The 17,204-nt window shown below is 37.5% G+C and overlaps 1 protein-coding gene across 6 annotated transcripts in view; it reads right to left on the bottom strand.

Annotated features, from left to right (window-relative positions):
• The window catches only part of DLG2 (discs large MAGUK scaffold protein 2), a gene marked incomplete at both ends in the record, with an annotated part of 1,048,402 nt that overhangs the window by 403,371 nt on the left and 627,827 nt on the right, over positions 1-17,204 (bottom strand). For all 6 annotated transcript variants that reach the window (XM_082337994.1, XM_082337996.1, XM_082337997.1 and 3 more), the window contains one exon: positions 15,198-15,251. In XM_082337994.1, the coding sequence (XP_082194120.1) occupies positions 15,198-15,251 (54 nt within the window). The remainder of the gene's footprint in view (positions 1-15,197; positions 15,252-17,204) is intronic.

Below are 17,204 nucleotides of genomic sequence, written 5' to 3'. Positions count from 1 at the left end.
TCCTAAAAAAATAATTTTGTAAAATTTCTTATATTTCTGTATCTTAAATTTATAATATACATCAGTGCAGGAATTTGAAACAGTGCATTCCAGAGAACTGGATGCAGTCATTTCTTTCCACAAAATTACATTCTTTCTTGTGCAATTCAGGTCATTTACTATACGGCTTCAGAAGTTCGCAGTCACTCTGCCTTTCATTTTCTTCTGTGCTTCTGCCATTGCTGACACCCTAACATAGAAGTTATCATAAACTCTGAGTTTGTCAGGTTCCTATATCTCTGGCCCATTTCAGTTTTAGAAGAAAATCCATCAAACTTTTCAACAGTCTGAACAGTTCATACATTTCTAGAAATTATTTTCCTATGTAATATTTCATTCTATGCACAAGATACATAAAAATGGAAAATTGCTGTTGCTTGATTGACCTTATTTCATCAACAAAGATTATGAAGTAACTTGGGACTTACAAGGTTATTTTAATAATGTTTAATACTGTAATTTGCATAATTTTATTTAAAAGGTTGGTAACTGTAGTTAGAGTGTTTAAAAGGCAGAAATAAATACATAAACTGTGGGTTGAGTTTGATTCATTTAAACGCTTAAGATCAAATTTTCTCTCCATTTTAGAGAGATATCTATAGCATACTAACTGGCAAAATTTAAGGGAAGGAAAGAACAGCAATAATTTACTGCATTCTTTGATATCCATGACATGTTTATGTAGCAATCACATAATGAAATATATATAATATACATAATGGGCATGTCCCATTTCCGCAAATAGATATACGACCAACATAATCTAATCTCTTGCAATTTGTTAAATGACAACATACTCTGGCTCATATTTTTGTGCCTAAAATTGTCTCCCAGTACCTTTATTTACCTTTGAGAGTTAATACTCCCTTCCCTGCTCTCTCACCCCATTGCCTATGAAAAAACCACAATCAATGAATTCTCCTGGGTTCTTTTCTTCTCCTGTGTTAACTCTAGCACAAGTACTGAAGGCTAAACTGGACTCTCAGTAACACTGGTGCAATCCCATTGGTGGCACTGGCCTTGTACTAGTGTATCTGATGTTACATTTATTCATCTGTGGGTGTGCTTACACCTGCAGGGGGGAGCAGACCTGAAAAGGTAAAGAAAATACTTGCACAAATAATAAAAATGAGTAATAATGGATATTCACATAAACAAAGTATATGTACATTTATAAAGAAACATTAATGTGTTCCACAGGACAAGCTTTTTACGCATGAATCACTTGCTTTACAAGTATTTTTATAGCAGCAGAAAGGTTCACTATTTCTCTTAAAATCTTGGAAGACTCTTTAGTGTATGTATGGGCAGGGAGCCACAGTCCTCTGCACTCTACAGCTAAAAGCATAGCAGAACAGCTCCCTCATGCCCAATTAATTTTGCTGCAGAAAAAAAAAAAAAGACAATCTGAATGGCTGAGAAAAATCAAAGTGGTTTTCTGCTCCCCTCACAAGCTCAGGGAAAGAAAATTGATGTAAGTGTTGTTGACAGGGATTAACAGTGCACACCTTGAGAAGCAGCTAATACAGCACAACTGATCATCACCAGTCACAATCTAAGCCTAGCCAAAATTCAGCAAATTGTTCCAAATGCTTCTCAACTTTCTTGGTAGGAAAAACTGTTTTGCATCAGTTTGGGAGAAATTTCAGTTTTTCATAAAAATGTCTTCAACTTAAATCTAAGGAGAGAGGGAAAAAATACTTTCATCCACCTTCAGTTTCATTTCCAATACAAAGATGAAATCTTGAAAGGTGAACCTGAATGTTACTTTTGAAATAATTTCTATGCATTGCCTCAGTATTCTAAATTAAAAAAAGATTACGCTTTTAAGGTTATCTATTAACTACTGCATACAGCAGAGATGCTTTACTGAAGCACTAAGGGAAAAGCCAAATGAAAGCTTGAGAAAAATGCTGGCACATCTTTAAAACAGGCACAGAAAGCTTGCACTGCACAACAACCTCCCTCACATTAAGAAAGCAGTGTTGGAAAAAAACTTATAGCAGGAAAAATATTCTAAGAATATTTTTAATACACTAAAATGCACAACTGCAACACAAAAATACTTTGAAAATGTTTAATGTTATGCAATACCACTTTAAAATATCAAGTATTGCATCATCCCTTTTCAGAAGTAGAGCATAATTTACCAATTATATGAAGTATCTTTAGTATGTTCCCCACAGGTTTCCTGACATAATGAAACCTATGATTTCCACATCTAGACTGTAAACTGCATGGCAGCAGAGATTTGGAAAATATGTTTTTTATCTCACCAATATGGAACAAAGTTAGTGGTCAGTGATCATCATAGGTAGATTTGTGTATAATATATCTCCTGCACATCAAATGCTGTAATATCCACAAGGCCACTAAACAGGCATTCCTGGGCTTTACTACACTGTACATGCTCTAACACGTCTGCTCCACAGATGTGTTATTTTTCAGGATTACATTTTTTTCAGCCTCATCCCATACTTAGAATATGTTGTGTTAGGACATGTGATGAAAGCTTATCTGCACCCCAAGAAGGGAACACAGAGAGTCAGTGACAGGTGAGGGAGCCCAAATAACACCCTGCCTGGCTGCTCCCAGGCTCATCACAGGAGCCATCAGCCCATCAAAGGTGGGCACAGACAGGAGCACAGAGGCACAAGGGCAGATGGTGGAACCCCCATAACCCCGTCAGAGACCTATCCCGTCCCAGGGAAGCCTCAGCCCCACCCAGCACCATGGGTCAACTGGAAAGCACCTACAGACTGGGGAGGGTATTGCTGCCTGTGGGGTTGGGACGCACTGTGGGATGCAGGGAACGAGCATCTTGGCATTGTAACAAGACTTATGAGATTTTTAGGGGAGTAACCGAAGGTCTGGAAAAAAGAAGGATAAAGGTGGTTTGGAGAGGAACAAGCTGGGGAAACAGAGGGATAAGGGGATAAAAGGGACCAGTCACATGGAAACAAGGCTGGCCAATGCGCTTGTCTGCCCATGCCATGTGCCTGCTGAGCATTGTCTGTCATGTCTTCTATTAAACTCCATTTCTACCTATTTTCTTGGGGAGGGGTGTGTGTGTGTGCTCTATTCTCTGTGTGTGTGTGCACGCGTGTTTGGGTGTGGAGGTCTGTGATACCAGCAGCTGGAGCATATGAGGGTGCATATGGCAGTGGATGACTGCCAGCAAACATCAAGCTGGGCTAGCTGGTGAGTAGGTGAAGCCGTCAGAAGCTGTGTGTGTGTGTGTAACTGGAAGTGAGACAACTGGAGGAGTTGGCTACTGGAGGGACAAGGGGTCCAGGACAACTGCCCAAGAGAATTTAGGATCCAGGGGTTGACTGAGACACCCATTTGTGTGTGTGTGTTTTACTGTGCAGGGGAAAGAACAAGGATCCAGGGGCTACTGGATGGACTGTGTGTCTAAGCTCAGTTACTGGAGGGATCCAGTGTGTGTGTGTGTGTGGGCGCGTGTGTGTGTTGGTGCATGCAAAGGGGTCTGTACCAACAGCTGGAGAGGCGTTGCAGCCTCAAGGGCTTGCACACCCAGATGCTGGGACATCTGGGACATCTGGGACAGCAAGGATCTGGGGCCAGCTCTACTGAGTCGACCGAGTGTCTAAATCCAGCTACTGGCAGACTTCACACTGTACATATGTATATATACATACACAGCGGGGGCAATGACACAGATGATGAGGCCATTGGTGGTGCTTTTGTTTGTGTGAGTGCTGATTGTGTACGTGTTGTCCTGTTCAGCCATGTGTATACGTGTCCTGTTCGTGTGCGTGCTTACTGGGAATACGTGCTCAGCCTCGCTTCTGGCTGGATATTGTGGCATGGAGTTGCAGTAGCCCTGTCTCTATCAGGCTACCAATGCCAGCAACCCCTTAACATCATGCAATAATTCATGCACACGTATTGCAAATACAGTAATTTTTGCTACCACAGACTACAACACAATGCAAAGGTAAACTGAGAAAATAATTGCTTAACTTTGCAGGCTCATGTTCATTGCTATGTACCTCCTATTTTCACTAAAGCAGAAGGATTAAAAATGTGACAGGGAAAGCTATTCTCATAATCTTTTTGAGTCATTCTTCACTAAGAATTGGCAGGGAAAGAACAACGGCTAGAAAGAGACCTGGAAATAAGAAACTGCATTCAAAGTGTATATGGTGGCAAACTATGTACAATGTTAAAGCTTTAACTTTAGTAAAGCAGGGGAATGCCTACAAAGTATAAATTAACTAGGTTTTCGATACAGCCAAATATCAAAAAGATGTGGAATTCAAGAATTGGGTAGGAAGTCAAGTATCATTTATTTTCCTCCAATAGGTCTGCGTATAGAGATAAGGTTCACCGAGACATGTAATTGAAACAGGGGTGCCCTGTCCTGACTCAAGACCAACGTGTCTTATAGATGAGATCAGTCTCCTTGAGTCATGAGAATGGCTCCTGGAGACTGGTCCCTATTTTGAAAGAAAGACTGACATCATTCAACAATGTCAAGATATATGAAAAAACATTCCATAAACTAGAATATATTTGTGTATTTCCATATGAAATTCAAATGCCTGGAGAAGGAAAGAGGAGCACTTCTCCGACTTATTTTACAAACAAACTTCAAAGTAATACACAATGCCTCTAAAAAGAAATGAAACAGTATTGAAAGCACCAGCTGCAAATTACATTTGTCCTCCTCTGGGGGAATAACAAGAGGTCATATGGACAGTTGGAGACTTTTACAATTTATAGAGTAAGAAAGAGCACTATTAAGATAACAACAATCTGCTTCTGGTAAAGAGAAAGATGATGGTGAAATCAGAGTGGTTAATCAACCTTGTACACTGCATGTTATTTGAAAAATTATTATAGCTCAATAGTTTCAAGATAAAACTAGTGTGATATGCTCACCTTTCTATCACCTTTGCAAAGTCTAAGTCCTGAATTTGGACATTATACAAGATTAATTTTGTTATGACCACACTACTGCCCAATTAAGCTGTGTAAGAAATGAAACAATCACACTTGCCAAAATCCAATAAAGTGAAGTCTTCTGCCTAGCTAACATAAAACATCACATATTCAGCAGAAATAATTTATGACTAAAAAGAATCCAAAGTTTTAATCTATTGCCATCTTTATGCAGAACAATTTACAGGCACAAATCACTCAACAGCTGACTGAATATGTTAATGTAAGATACAAAAAAAATGCACTTCAGCTGTCATTTCTTTTTATTAATAATCTCCACAAAGTAGAAATTTATCTCATGTAGGCATCTTTACTTTCTATTACCCTCAAACTAAGTCAATCTTCTACAGAAAATTATGAGAGCAGGCATTCTTAAGATGAGGAAAACAGATATTATCTGTGGTATATTTGGGTTTGCTACTATATGCAGAAAGCTAGGTCATCTAAACACTGATTAAAAATATAATTTACTATTGAGGCTGATTCACCAGATCACTGCATTAAAAGTAGCATGGGTTTTTATTATGTAAAATGTGGATTAGAAATGAGTCACATTCCAAAACAGTCAACCCTCACAACTTGCAACAGTAGGGACTTTGCTTCAGAACATTTCCTGAAACTGAAGGTGTGTTAGTTTTACAGCATGGATCAGTTAATCTCTGGCTAACAATGGGGGAAAATGAGAGACAATTTAAATGGTTAATTTTGCATTTTTATTAAAGCAAAATGGTGTTCATTCAGATTTATTTATATTGCTGTAGGAAAAGAGTAAGAACGCACTGCAGTTATTCTAAAATTTTAAAAAAGTTAATATAAATAATATGAAAAACCCTTCCTATAAAAACAGCAGTAGATAATGTTAAGAGCAATACATAAAAGATTATAACGGAAGGAAATCTTTTCTATCCAATGTTATTACTTATGTTGCATTATGTACTGCCAGGATAACAACAACCTTGCCTTGACTCAACTTTAAGAGGTAGTTTGCAAAGCAAAAAAATCAATTCTAGACATAAAAAATAAATATCCTTAAAATTACAAAGAAGTGTTCTGGTAAAATAAATTTCAGACATATCTCATCTTAAAGGACTGAAGCATCACAGAAATTAAGCCCTTCCATTTCCAATAAGACATGAAAACAATATTTTTCTTTTCCACTTTTCATCAAAATTACTTTTCTCTTCAATAAGGAACAGTTACTTTCTCTTTACTTCTTAGGTTAGCCAAGGTCAAATGAATACGTCTGTCTCTGACAACAGTACTCTAAATTTTGCCTAACTAATGTCTGAAGTCCTACGAATAAAGTCTTATGGATCGGGAAAGCTCTTTCTTCCTTTTGTAGAATTAAAACTATTAAAATAATGACATCCATGCTAACTTTTCTTTCACTTTTGAAAACAGCTTTCAGTTAAGTTCTACACCTTTCTAATACAGTGAAATCTATGTACAAGTGCCATTGTCTCAAATCACAAAGAAATTAAGTCTATAGATAAGTAATTATTCGCTTGTACTCTTTATGCTATGTTTCCCAATTCAGTTCAGAACTGCAACTTCATGACAAAGTAATTCAGAATAAAGCTATCGCCATGGAAAAATAGTCTTTTGTACTTGAAGAGCTTTATTAACTTCTTAAATATATGTCCCAATTAAGCTTTTTATGCAAAAAAATGAACAGAAACATTTATGGAAGACAATGGGTTTGATGGCTTAAGACCATGGATGGTTATTTTAACCACTGGATCCTTGCAATCCCACAAATCCTACTGATTTTAGCTTACTGCTACAAAATCCAGTAATGTTAACTGTTGGTCTGTAGTGTAATATATCAAAAATGACACAAAAGCAAAAGCTAATTCAAGGCCAGGGAGAGTAAGACAAAAACAAATTCAAACTACATTTAATTTAGGTCGGTTTGGGCCATGAAGTTCTGAGCTGACTCAAATCTCCAAGTGCTTCAAACACCTCTAACAGACATACTTTGCATTCTGCAGCACGTAGCAACCTCATGGACAAATTATCTTGGACGAATTAAAAATGAAGTATAGCTGCGTGTAGAGGAGGGTGTACACACACCCCCATACGTGCAAAAGTATATATGATTTTTTTTCAGAGTGATGAAAATAACTGACAGAGCAGTGCCTTGCTGGCTTCCCCACAGCAGAGACCACACGGATAAAAAAGAGAGGCCCAACAGGAACAGACTTTGCAAAAGCAAAGCACAGTACCTCTTTCAGGGGGTTTATTTCAGTGTCACCCAAAGGATCGACTGCCTGATAGTGGGTAGAGGGTATCCAGAAGCCTGTTGTTTAGTTTTTTGTCAGAAGGTCAGCTTCATAAGCTCCAGTATGTGAACTAAAGACTGGTAAACCCAGAGAATTTGCTTCTAAAGCACACCCATGATCTGGACTAAAATGCTAAAGTACATGCACTCTAAGTAGTCCAAATCCAAGAAGTATGAGGCATTATACATTTCCTATGCTGCGTCCACCTGAAGCAAAGGGACACAGACAAGTGTACGATGTGCTCTCTTTACACTTCAATAAGCTCCTCTCTCCCCATCTGCTAATGGCAATGTTTCAATCAAACGTCCACAGAAAGAACTTCTTAAGTGAATCTAAAGGCCAGGGTTATTCGCAGGTAATTGAAAATGGGAAGTATTATAATTTTGCAGAATGAAAGCATGAAGGAGTAATTAGATATGTGACCAAGGGATGCTTGATGGATTGGCAGGATGTTGATATTTCTACCTACATCCAGACATAGCGAAGGTTTTCTTCTGATTTTTTATGTAATATGTTATGTAGCACTCAAATATGCAAAGTAGTGCTCATTCCTGAGGAAAATAAAAGAAATCCCCCCAAATCTTGCAGTTATTTTACTTTAAAGGGTTGTTTTTTCCCCCTAGTTAAAAATTATGTCTTTGATGAGGCTTAAATATTCAAAATTACATCCAGAATTTAAAAGTAAAGCCCAGTAAAAACAATGACATTTTTACTCCAAAATCACTTTGGCCCCTTTTGTAAGGATGTTCCTTTCTAAAACAGTATATTTTAAAAGAAAAGTTCTGAAATATATTGATTTTCAGGTAGAAAAGCAATGGATATAAAATAGAGGCAAAATAAACTAGATTCATAAGATCCATTCTGTACTTTTACTTTAGGTTTTGGACAGCAGCAGTATATTTTTCTGCTATTCATCATACTAAAATCCATTTAAGTCATCAGATGGCAGGATGAAGATTTTTTTATTTTTGCATGTTTAAGGGGAATTGTTTTATGCTAGTTCATTAGTCTTGTGTTTTGTGGCACTTTTTTCACTAATGAACTCAAAATATTTTATAAACAGGATTTAAATCAATCTTGTCAATACTGCTATTATAAAAGAAAAATCTCTTATCCCACTGCAGAAACGATGATATGTGGAACACAGCAGCATTTGCCAGGGCAAGCATTGCTGTGATACAATTCAAGGGGCAAAAGAGAGAAACCAAGCCAATGCACCTTTTAAAAACTAGCACAGAGCTCTACCAGATTTAGCTTTTCCACCGTAATCCACATTAACTGACAGACTGAAAGATGAGTATAAACAACAAACAAACAAAACTGGTGTTTAACAATCTGGAAAACATAAGTCATTCAAGATAATAAGATGTGCAATCTGACTTTCAAGACTATGATCAAACTAATTAAGAAAAAAACAACAAATTTATTCTGAAGAGAAGTCAATGGGAAAATAGATATATATACTTATATGTTGATACGTTCATATATTTTAATACACTCATTAATAAAAAAATCCCAAATCCAAGAGCTCCATATTTTCGTGAAAATTCAGATCCTACCCTTTTAGAGAAGAATTTCTTTTTACTCCTCCATTACCATTGTCTTCAAAAATTTGCTCATCAGTCATGGTTATATGTGACATTTAATAGTCATTATGTAATGCCACATGACTTATGTTTTATCGTAGAAATATGTAAGGCCACCTCACTCCTCCAATTTACTTATTTAGGTCTAGGCTGCACCTACATTCATATTATCCAATAAAAGCCTTTAGAGTACCTACTGTCTCAGAAATTTGCACATTTTCCCCATTCTTTTTACAGTCAGAAGAGGAAGAATTTCTCTTTCTTTGCAGCCTTTGTTTAAGCCTTTATGTACCTCCTCCTAATGTGCTGAATCCAGGTTGTACTGGCTGACTGGGATGACAGAGAAGAAAGCTGAAATTTTTCCTAACCCCTCCATTTTGGCATTGTCATGGCCCCCACATTTCCCTGCACAGGAGCTGTCACAGAGCAACTGCCACACTCCAGAAAGGGTCTGAGCTCCCCGCGTCCCTAAGCAGGGACGCACCAAAACAGCCGCACACCCATCTGCAGGGCCGCGCTCAGGCATGCGTGAAGCAATCCAAAGATTTGATTACAGCTCATGAAAACATAACTTAAGTAGTCTGAAAATCACTTCTGTAGGGAACAACTTGAGTGTATCTGCACGGAACTCAGCCTAGGCAGCACAATTAGCAAAGCAAACCAGTAATAAAATAACAATAACAATAAATCGTAATAATAATAATAACAACAACAATAATAATTTGGAAGAACAATGGGACACTGAAGAAATACAAGGAATTCACTGGGACAAAAAGGAGAATAAAGCACATATTCCTTAGATCTTATCACTGTGACAAGGCAGGGGGAGGAGGGGAGCAACCACGGTACCTGAATGAACTTATATTAACGTTTAGTTAAGATGAAAGGAAAATGAAATTCCATCATAAAAAAAATAGGAAGGTTTTCATCAATTTCTGAAAGTGATGCAGCAAAGTCAGCCTTATAGTTACTTTTAACTTAACTATACAGCATTTTGGAAACTAAAAAAGAAATAAATAAGGCTTATTCTGTGCAACAGAGAAACTGAGATGATTCATATGTTATTAAATTAATGCTTCTCATTATACAAAAAGATCTAAAATTTACAGCCAAAGAATAGAGAACAAACAAACTCCCACAAATGTTTAATTGTGCTTAAAATGCCACAGAATAATTCGTTTTGTACCATCGAAGCTTCCTATCAAATTTATTCCCACGTCCAAACCTTGGCAAACCAAAGTTTTCAAGCCACTGAACCTAGAAACAAAGCTAATTAACTGTTTCTTCTGTTATTCGCTGCAGGCCCAAATTATAAGGAGTAACATACAGTATAATAGAATAAGGCCTTTTATCTCATTTTAAAAAATCGTACTGATGACAGACTGTTCCTCACAGGATGATTTTTTTTCCAAACTATTGAGTTGAAAGGTTTGAAGAATGTCAACAGTATCGAAAGGTTTAGTTACAGGAATTTAAATCATTAGAATGTTAATGAGACAAATCACGCAGTTTACCAGTTATATACTAACTGTAAAAAGGAAATTTCTCTCTGGTGGACCAGTGGAAACATTACATTTGAAAATGCTTTGTGAATGCTGATCATTGCTGTGAGGCCCCCTCCCTCTGAAAACACTCAGGAATTTTTGAAAGAAGATGGCAGAGAGGATGAGCAGAGCTGTTATTGAAATGGAAATGCATTGAAGGTATATTGCTTTAAACAAAACCATGAGACAGGTTTCTCACGCTGCTGAGACAACAGCTACATGAAATCAGAAGTCTCCATCTGGTATGTAACAACACTAAAAATAGCCTGACCTTATTTAGGGATCTATCAGGCTATCAGTTGTGGCTAGTAATGTCAGAGAAAAGTAAGACCATCATGATTCACCAAAATTTGCAAATTTATGCTTATTCCAGTGTTTAAAATTTGAAAACAATTTCTACATGGCATAAAATGGATTACTTAACTTTTTATAGTAAATACAATTAGAATTATAATTATTTAAGAAAAAATAGATTTTAATAAAAGAAAAAAATATATATTGTTTTATTTTTTTAAAGTAGCATTTTTTTTGCAAAAACATGAGTGGACAGCATTAACCAGTTGTTATGAAAAGCATCTTAAAAAAAATTCAACAGTCAGAAATCAAAAACTAATATGTCAAAAATTTTCGTGAGATGTATCACTTGCATATCTATTCACTTGCCTTTTAATTTTATTTAAGTTAATGTAGAAATGGTATTCAGATTTGTGGAATGCACAATGAAATGAAAGAATTAAAGGACAAGCATCTAAGACTAGAGAAAAAAAGGATATGAGAAAAAGAATGGCATCATAGGAAACATGGTCCAATTGGTAAGATCTAAAAATTTCTGCCTGTTCCTCCCATAGGAGGCTTCCTGGACTCTAAAAATGCTTTGAGGCTTGACAACAGGAGCTGAAGAGCAGAGATCTAAGATGGATCTAGCCCCGAAGATCAACACTCCTGGGTGTTTCAGACACGTTACAGTTGTGAGAGAGGATTGACTACTCTATGCCCACTTACATCATGGCTGCTTTCAGCTTCGGACAGAAAATATCGTAATTGAACTTGACTTCTCTGATCCATAAAATAATTTGTCCCTATAGTGTTAGATGGGTTTTCATGGTAACTAAAAAAGAATTATATGTTTCGGAAGCTTTAATAACCAGCTAGCTAACTCTAAGGATACTTAAACATTCACCAGAGATGTCCCTAGGCATTTACAGTCTTCCTGCAGGCATGTCTGGAAGTCCTGACAGTGCTGAAAAGGCAGGTGCTTGACTTATGTTCAAGTTTCAAAATAATAATTAAATCTAGCTTTCTGTTATCTCTACGAACTGACCTGTCTGAAAAAAATATTTTAGGCCATATCTGCTAAATTATGTTTCCTGTAAGAAAATGATATGATGATGGCTGCGTTATCATGCACTTAGCTCATCCAGTTTTGGAAGGTTTTCCTCTACTTTTCCAAATATTTGAGAGACAAAGCCCCACTAACACCCCACCGTGTTATAGGCCCCACATGGTATTATAGGCTGTACCAGGTCTGGTCTACTATTTTCTTCATAGTAGCCCATATGATGCTATGCTTTGATTTATGGCTGAAACAATGTTGAAAACACACTAGTGTTTTCGTTATTGCTGAACAGAGCTTGCACAGCATCAAGGCTTTCTCTCTTTCCCATTTTGCCCTGCCTCCCCCAACAGCAAGTTGGCTGGGGGTGGGTAAAGGGTTGGGAGGGGACACAGACAGGGCAGCTGACCCCAACTGACCAAAGGGATATTCCATACCATATGATATCATGCTCAGCAATAAAAGCTCAGGAAAAGGAGCTTTCATGGTTATGGCGTTTGTCTTCCCAAGTAACTGCTACACACGATGAAGCCTTGCTTTCCAGGAAATGGCTAGACATCTGCCTGCTGATGGGAAGCGGTAAATGAATTCCTTATTTTGCTTTGCCTGCACATGCAGCTTTTGCTTTCCATATTAAACTGTCATTATCTCAATATACAACTCTTCTTGGCTTCCCTCTATTTTCTCCCTGCCCCACAGGAGAGGGGAGTGAGAAGAGTGTTTGGCTATTGGCCAGAGTCAACCCACCACATGCTGTCCATCAGCCTGCTTTTGAAAGGTTCATTGAGCCAGGAGGGGATGCACACACAAGCAAACATATATCTGGCCCAGTGACTACAGCACCTTTCTAGCAGAGGAAATACCATAAAAAGAAACCAATCCAAACTAAACTGAACTAGTCCTGGGGCAGAAAGGAAAACACAGGTCTCACAGCCCACTCTCCCAAATATTAGGTTGGAGGAAGAGGTTATTTGTCCATATGCTTGTCTGTCTTTCTCATTTTGGAGAATGTTCAAGCATACAAGTCCTGATCCGAAAGAAATGCCTGTTTGTAAAGCAAAGACCCCATGTCCTGTGGGGCATTATGTTGGCCTGGGCTCAGCAGATATGCTTCACCTTGACATTTCTGATTGGCTAGTCTAAATAAGTCCCTCTTTGGTGGCTCTGCTGTGTCCATGTGTTGGTTTTGGCTGGGATAGAGTTAATTTTCCCCATAGTAGCTAGTATGGGGCTATGTTTTGGATTTGTGCTGGAAACAGTGTTGATAACACAGGGATGTTTTCATTACTGCTGAGCAGTGCTTACACAGAGTCAAGGCCTTTTCTGCTTCTCACCCCACCCCACCAGCGAGGAGGCTGGGGGTGCACAAGAAGCTGGGAGAGGACATAGCTGGGACAGCTGACCCCGGCTGACCAAAGGGAGATCCCACACCATATGGCGTCATGCTCAGCATATAAAGCTGGGGGAAGAAGAAGGAAGGGGGGACATTCGGCGTTTTGTCTTCCTAAACAACCATTACGTGTGATGGAGCCCTGCTTTACTGGAGAAGGCTGAACACCTGCCTGCCGATGGGAAGTAGTGAATGAATTCCTTGTTTTGCTTTGCTTGTGCGTGGCTTTTGCTTTACTTATTAAGCTCTCTCTATCTCAATCCATGAGTTTTCTCACTTTTACCATTCCAATTCTCTCCCCCATCCCACTGGGAGGGGGTGAGTGAGTGGCTGTGTGGTGTTTAGTGCTGGCTGGGGTTAAACCACGACAGTCCCATGCCGAAGGGACATAACTCTTCCCATGCCCGGGGTAAGAGCAAGGTGACTAATTCAGAATTGTCTATTTTTACAACAAGCACCTTCTGTTTATTTATCTAGTTCACATCATGTGTTGGAGACTGAAACAGCCCACAGGCACTTTTCAGTCTACTGTCAATATTTCTCCTGAATGTGTTTGGTCATTTGTCCTTTTTTTTTTAAGTGAAAGGAACACTACTATAAAAGTGGTATAAAAGTGTATAAGTATTGATAGACTGTGTTATGGGAATAAATCATATTGATTGAACATCTTGTCACTGGTGTAATTGCATCTGTATTTAGGAATTCTAACACCATAGCTACAGAGTATCCTGGGCACAGGTCCAGCACTGGAAATGAGTACTGGGGCTTACAACATCCCTCTTGGTAGACCTAGAGAACACTAAGTGTAAGGTATCTCATTAAAACAGAAGAAAAGCCAGACCTATTGAAAGTGAGAACAGAGCAGATGGTTCCAATGTTAGGAAGGAAAACTGAGATTTAGAAATTATAGGAAACCTTTTAAGAAAGCTGAATGTAAATGAACAGAGAAATTTTATTTAACTTTTCCATCCTTCCCAGTGGCTGAAATTCCCAAGAAGGGATTTAATTCTCTTCTGCTTTACAGCAGTGTCATTCTTCTAAATTGCTCTTGGCTGTGATCTTTATGTGTATTCTGCACACTAATTTCTAAGTTCTATGAATTGTCAGAAACAAACAAGCTGGCCAGGACAACCCCTATTAAACTTCCTCATCGATAGTCTTCTAAAAGACAGAACCCAGAAATATGCTTGGTGTAGGTGGATAAATAATTAGGCTTATGCATTGGTACCATAAGAAACAGATGTGGACAAAACATGACAGATGAGAGACATTAATTAGGAGCTTTAAAAAGATAACTAAGAGTGTGCAAGGAGAAAGATTAGATACTGGCTGGCTAGCTTCGTACTACTTGCTTTTCTTGCCTCCAATCATTTAAGCCTGTTATCCTCTATTATGTATTCATTTTGTCTTTCTCTGTGTCCTTTATCTTCAACTATAGGTGCTTTTACAGTCTAAAACGACGATGATATCAAATGCTTGTAGAAAGGCAGATCTTTTAAACTCTAATAAAAACACGTATTTATTTTAGGGTAAAATTGTTTTTTCCAGAAGTCATAAAAATTAAGACATTAATAAGAAAACATGAAGTCATCTAGTTTTTGCTGTTATTTATCATGAACGACTTTCACCTACAAAAGAAATATAGACAGAGAAATAAAGAGCTTTTTGCACCATTTTAATATCACAGTGTGCATCTAGATATCTTCGCAATAAGCTAGGAGGGTGCATGCTGCTCTAAAAGGAAATATTTGCACTTTATCTTACTGGTAAGGAGGAAAGGCTTAATGAAATCACATTTTTTTTTCAAAGAAAGGTTAGTTTTAGTAAGTTACAGTTTATGTCTTGAAGTCTAAACTACAAATTATGTGTATATAAAATATGCTGTAATTCACCTGAGTGCAATTATCATTCCTGATTTCGTCTTCTAGAAAAGAATTAACTGTGTAACTGTAAAAGACATGATTAATTGTAAGATTTGTTTATAACTTCTTTGCAATACTGAATAGAATTTCTGTGGGAAAATAAAAAATTCTATTAAAAAAAAATAATACTTACATAAGGGATTGTGTCCAAGGTGTCTGTGTTGACAATTATAGGGGCAGGGCTTGCCTGAAAGGGGAAAAGAAAAAGAGAAAAGACATTTAAAAATATGAAATTCATTAATATTGAAATGCCCATAATGATACATTAAATGAAAAGTCTAAAAACCTATCTTCCCATTGAATTCACATCGTACAACAGTACATTGCTTTGGGTACTGTTCAGTCAATTAAGGATGAAGGAAATAGATTCTTAGCCTCCAAATCAGAGCTCACCATGGTCTTTCTTTTCAATTTCATTAGGCTTTCGATCACATCCTGAATATATAATAACTAGTCATTCATTTTTTAGTAGAACTATAAGAAACATGATGTATTCAACTTACAATTATTAGGGAACCTTGGGGGTGAGGGTTTCAGCTTCCCTTACCTTACAAGTCCACTTTTTGTGTTTGAGCAAAACCAAGATGATCAACTGATCTTTACAGAGGATAAACCTCAACATTTTTTGTTTACGCTACTTATCGGTATGTAGTATATGTATATGCATGTATACTACGATATTTATGTCAAAGCTATATATTCTGCATGGTTCATATGCACTCAGCTGATGTTCAGTTTGAAATGTAGACCCAGTTTAAAAAGATTTGTGAATCTCTGAAGCTGCCTGACCTGATATTTAACTTACTGATGAAGCCCATATCCAGGCTAGTTTCCAGCCACCTGAAATGCCTTAACCTCTTCCTCTTCCCACACTGGGGTTCAGTGGTGGTGACCCAAGGCCAAGCTCTGATTCAGCCCAGATGCATAATTTTGGCTCAGGCTCTGGAGAAAACTAAAGAGCTGTGAGAACGTGTAGAGTAGAGCCATGCACCGTAAGTAAAATGTCAGACAGAGGCAGGACTGCTGAGATGGGGTTGTTAATAGCTCAAGGACTCAGGAGGAGAAGGATCAACATGTAGTCAGTGTAGTACAAAAAGGGATGGAGGGCACCCCTTCTCTGCCTGAGTGATGACTGCTTGGTCAGCAAAGGCTCTTCAGGCTTGTATTGGGCTGATGAACATGCTACTGCTTAACATAGCAGCTCATTTGTTCTATTTATCTACATTGTGTATTAGCCAATGAACGACTGCCTGTACTTCAAAGTTGTATAGACCGCAGAGCCTCTTTGTGCATGGCAGGGATGATTACAGCACTACTGAAAACACTGATCGTACTTCTATTGTCAAATACTCACTGCAGGATTTCAAAACCTAAGTAACATAACCTGAATTAAGAATGTAACAGTAGTGCAGCAATTCAAATGCTTTGATAATATCACAGTTTCTTTCCAATTTTGGTGTAGTTATTGTAAGATAATTCTGTGTTCAGAGAAATCATATGTTACTGCACAACAGCTACTGATGATTAATGCCCTTATTTCTATACAACTGTGTAACCTGTGAATAAAAAAACAAAACCAAAATGCATACAATTTGGTGCGTATACATTTCATAGCATGTATCAGTTACCATAGTAAGGTACAGTTTAATATTAAAATGCTTAGTATCTGAAAAGATATTATACACCCATATCCATTTATTGCCATTTTGCCCAATAACACTGGACACTTTAGAGTGATGGATAAAAGCTGAAGGCCATTTGATTATAATATTTTTAGCTTTAGGCATATGGAATTATTTATAACTGTATTATCACTGAAGGTTAAACAAAGGATTTCCTTTTTAGAATCTTAGTTTTACTTACATGACTATTTAGCTCCATACACTTAAAGATTGCTACCTTTGCTACAGGAAGAAAAAGATTTCTTTTTTTTTTTACAGTATTCTCTACCAAATTTTGCCTTTCATTGATTTAATCTTCTTTTTATTTTTACATACTGTGAGAAGGTCTAGTACCAAATATGAACAAAGTTTGAAATCTTCAGAATGAAAGCATCTTTCCACTGCTTTAAAAAACAGTATCTATTTAAAATTGCAAACATCATTTTCCAAAGCATTCTCATACTAACCCATTGAGGAAC

This window comes from Platalea leucorodia (assembly GCF_965183815.1).
Source record: "Platalea leucorodia genome assembly, chromosome: 2".
NCBI lineage: Eukaryota > Metazoa > Chordata > Aves > Pelecaniformes > Threskiornithidae > Platalea > Platalea leucorodia.
Note: the sequence above shows the minus strand (reverse complement) of the source record. Positions and strands in the feature narration are given on the sequence as shown.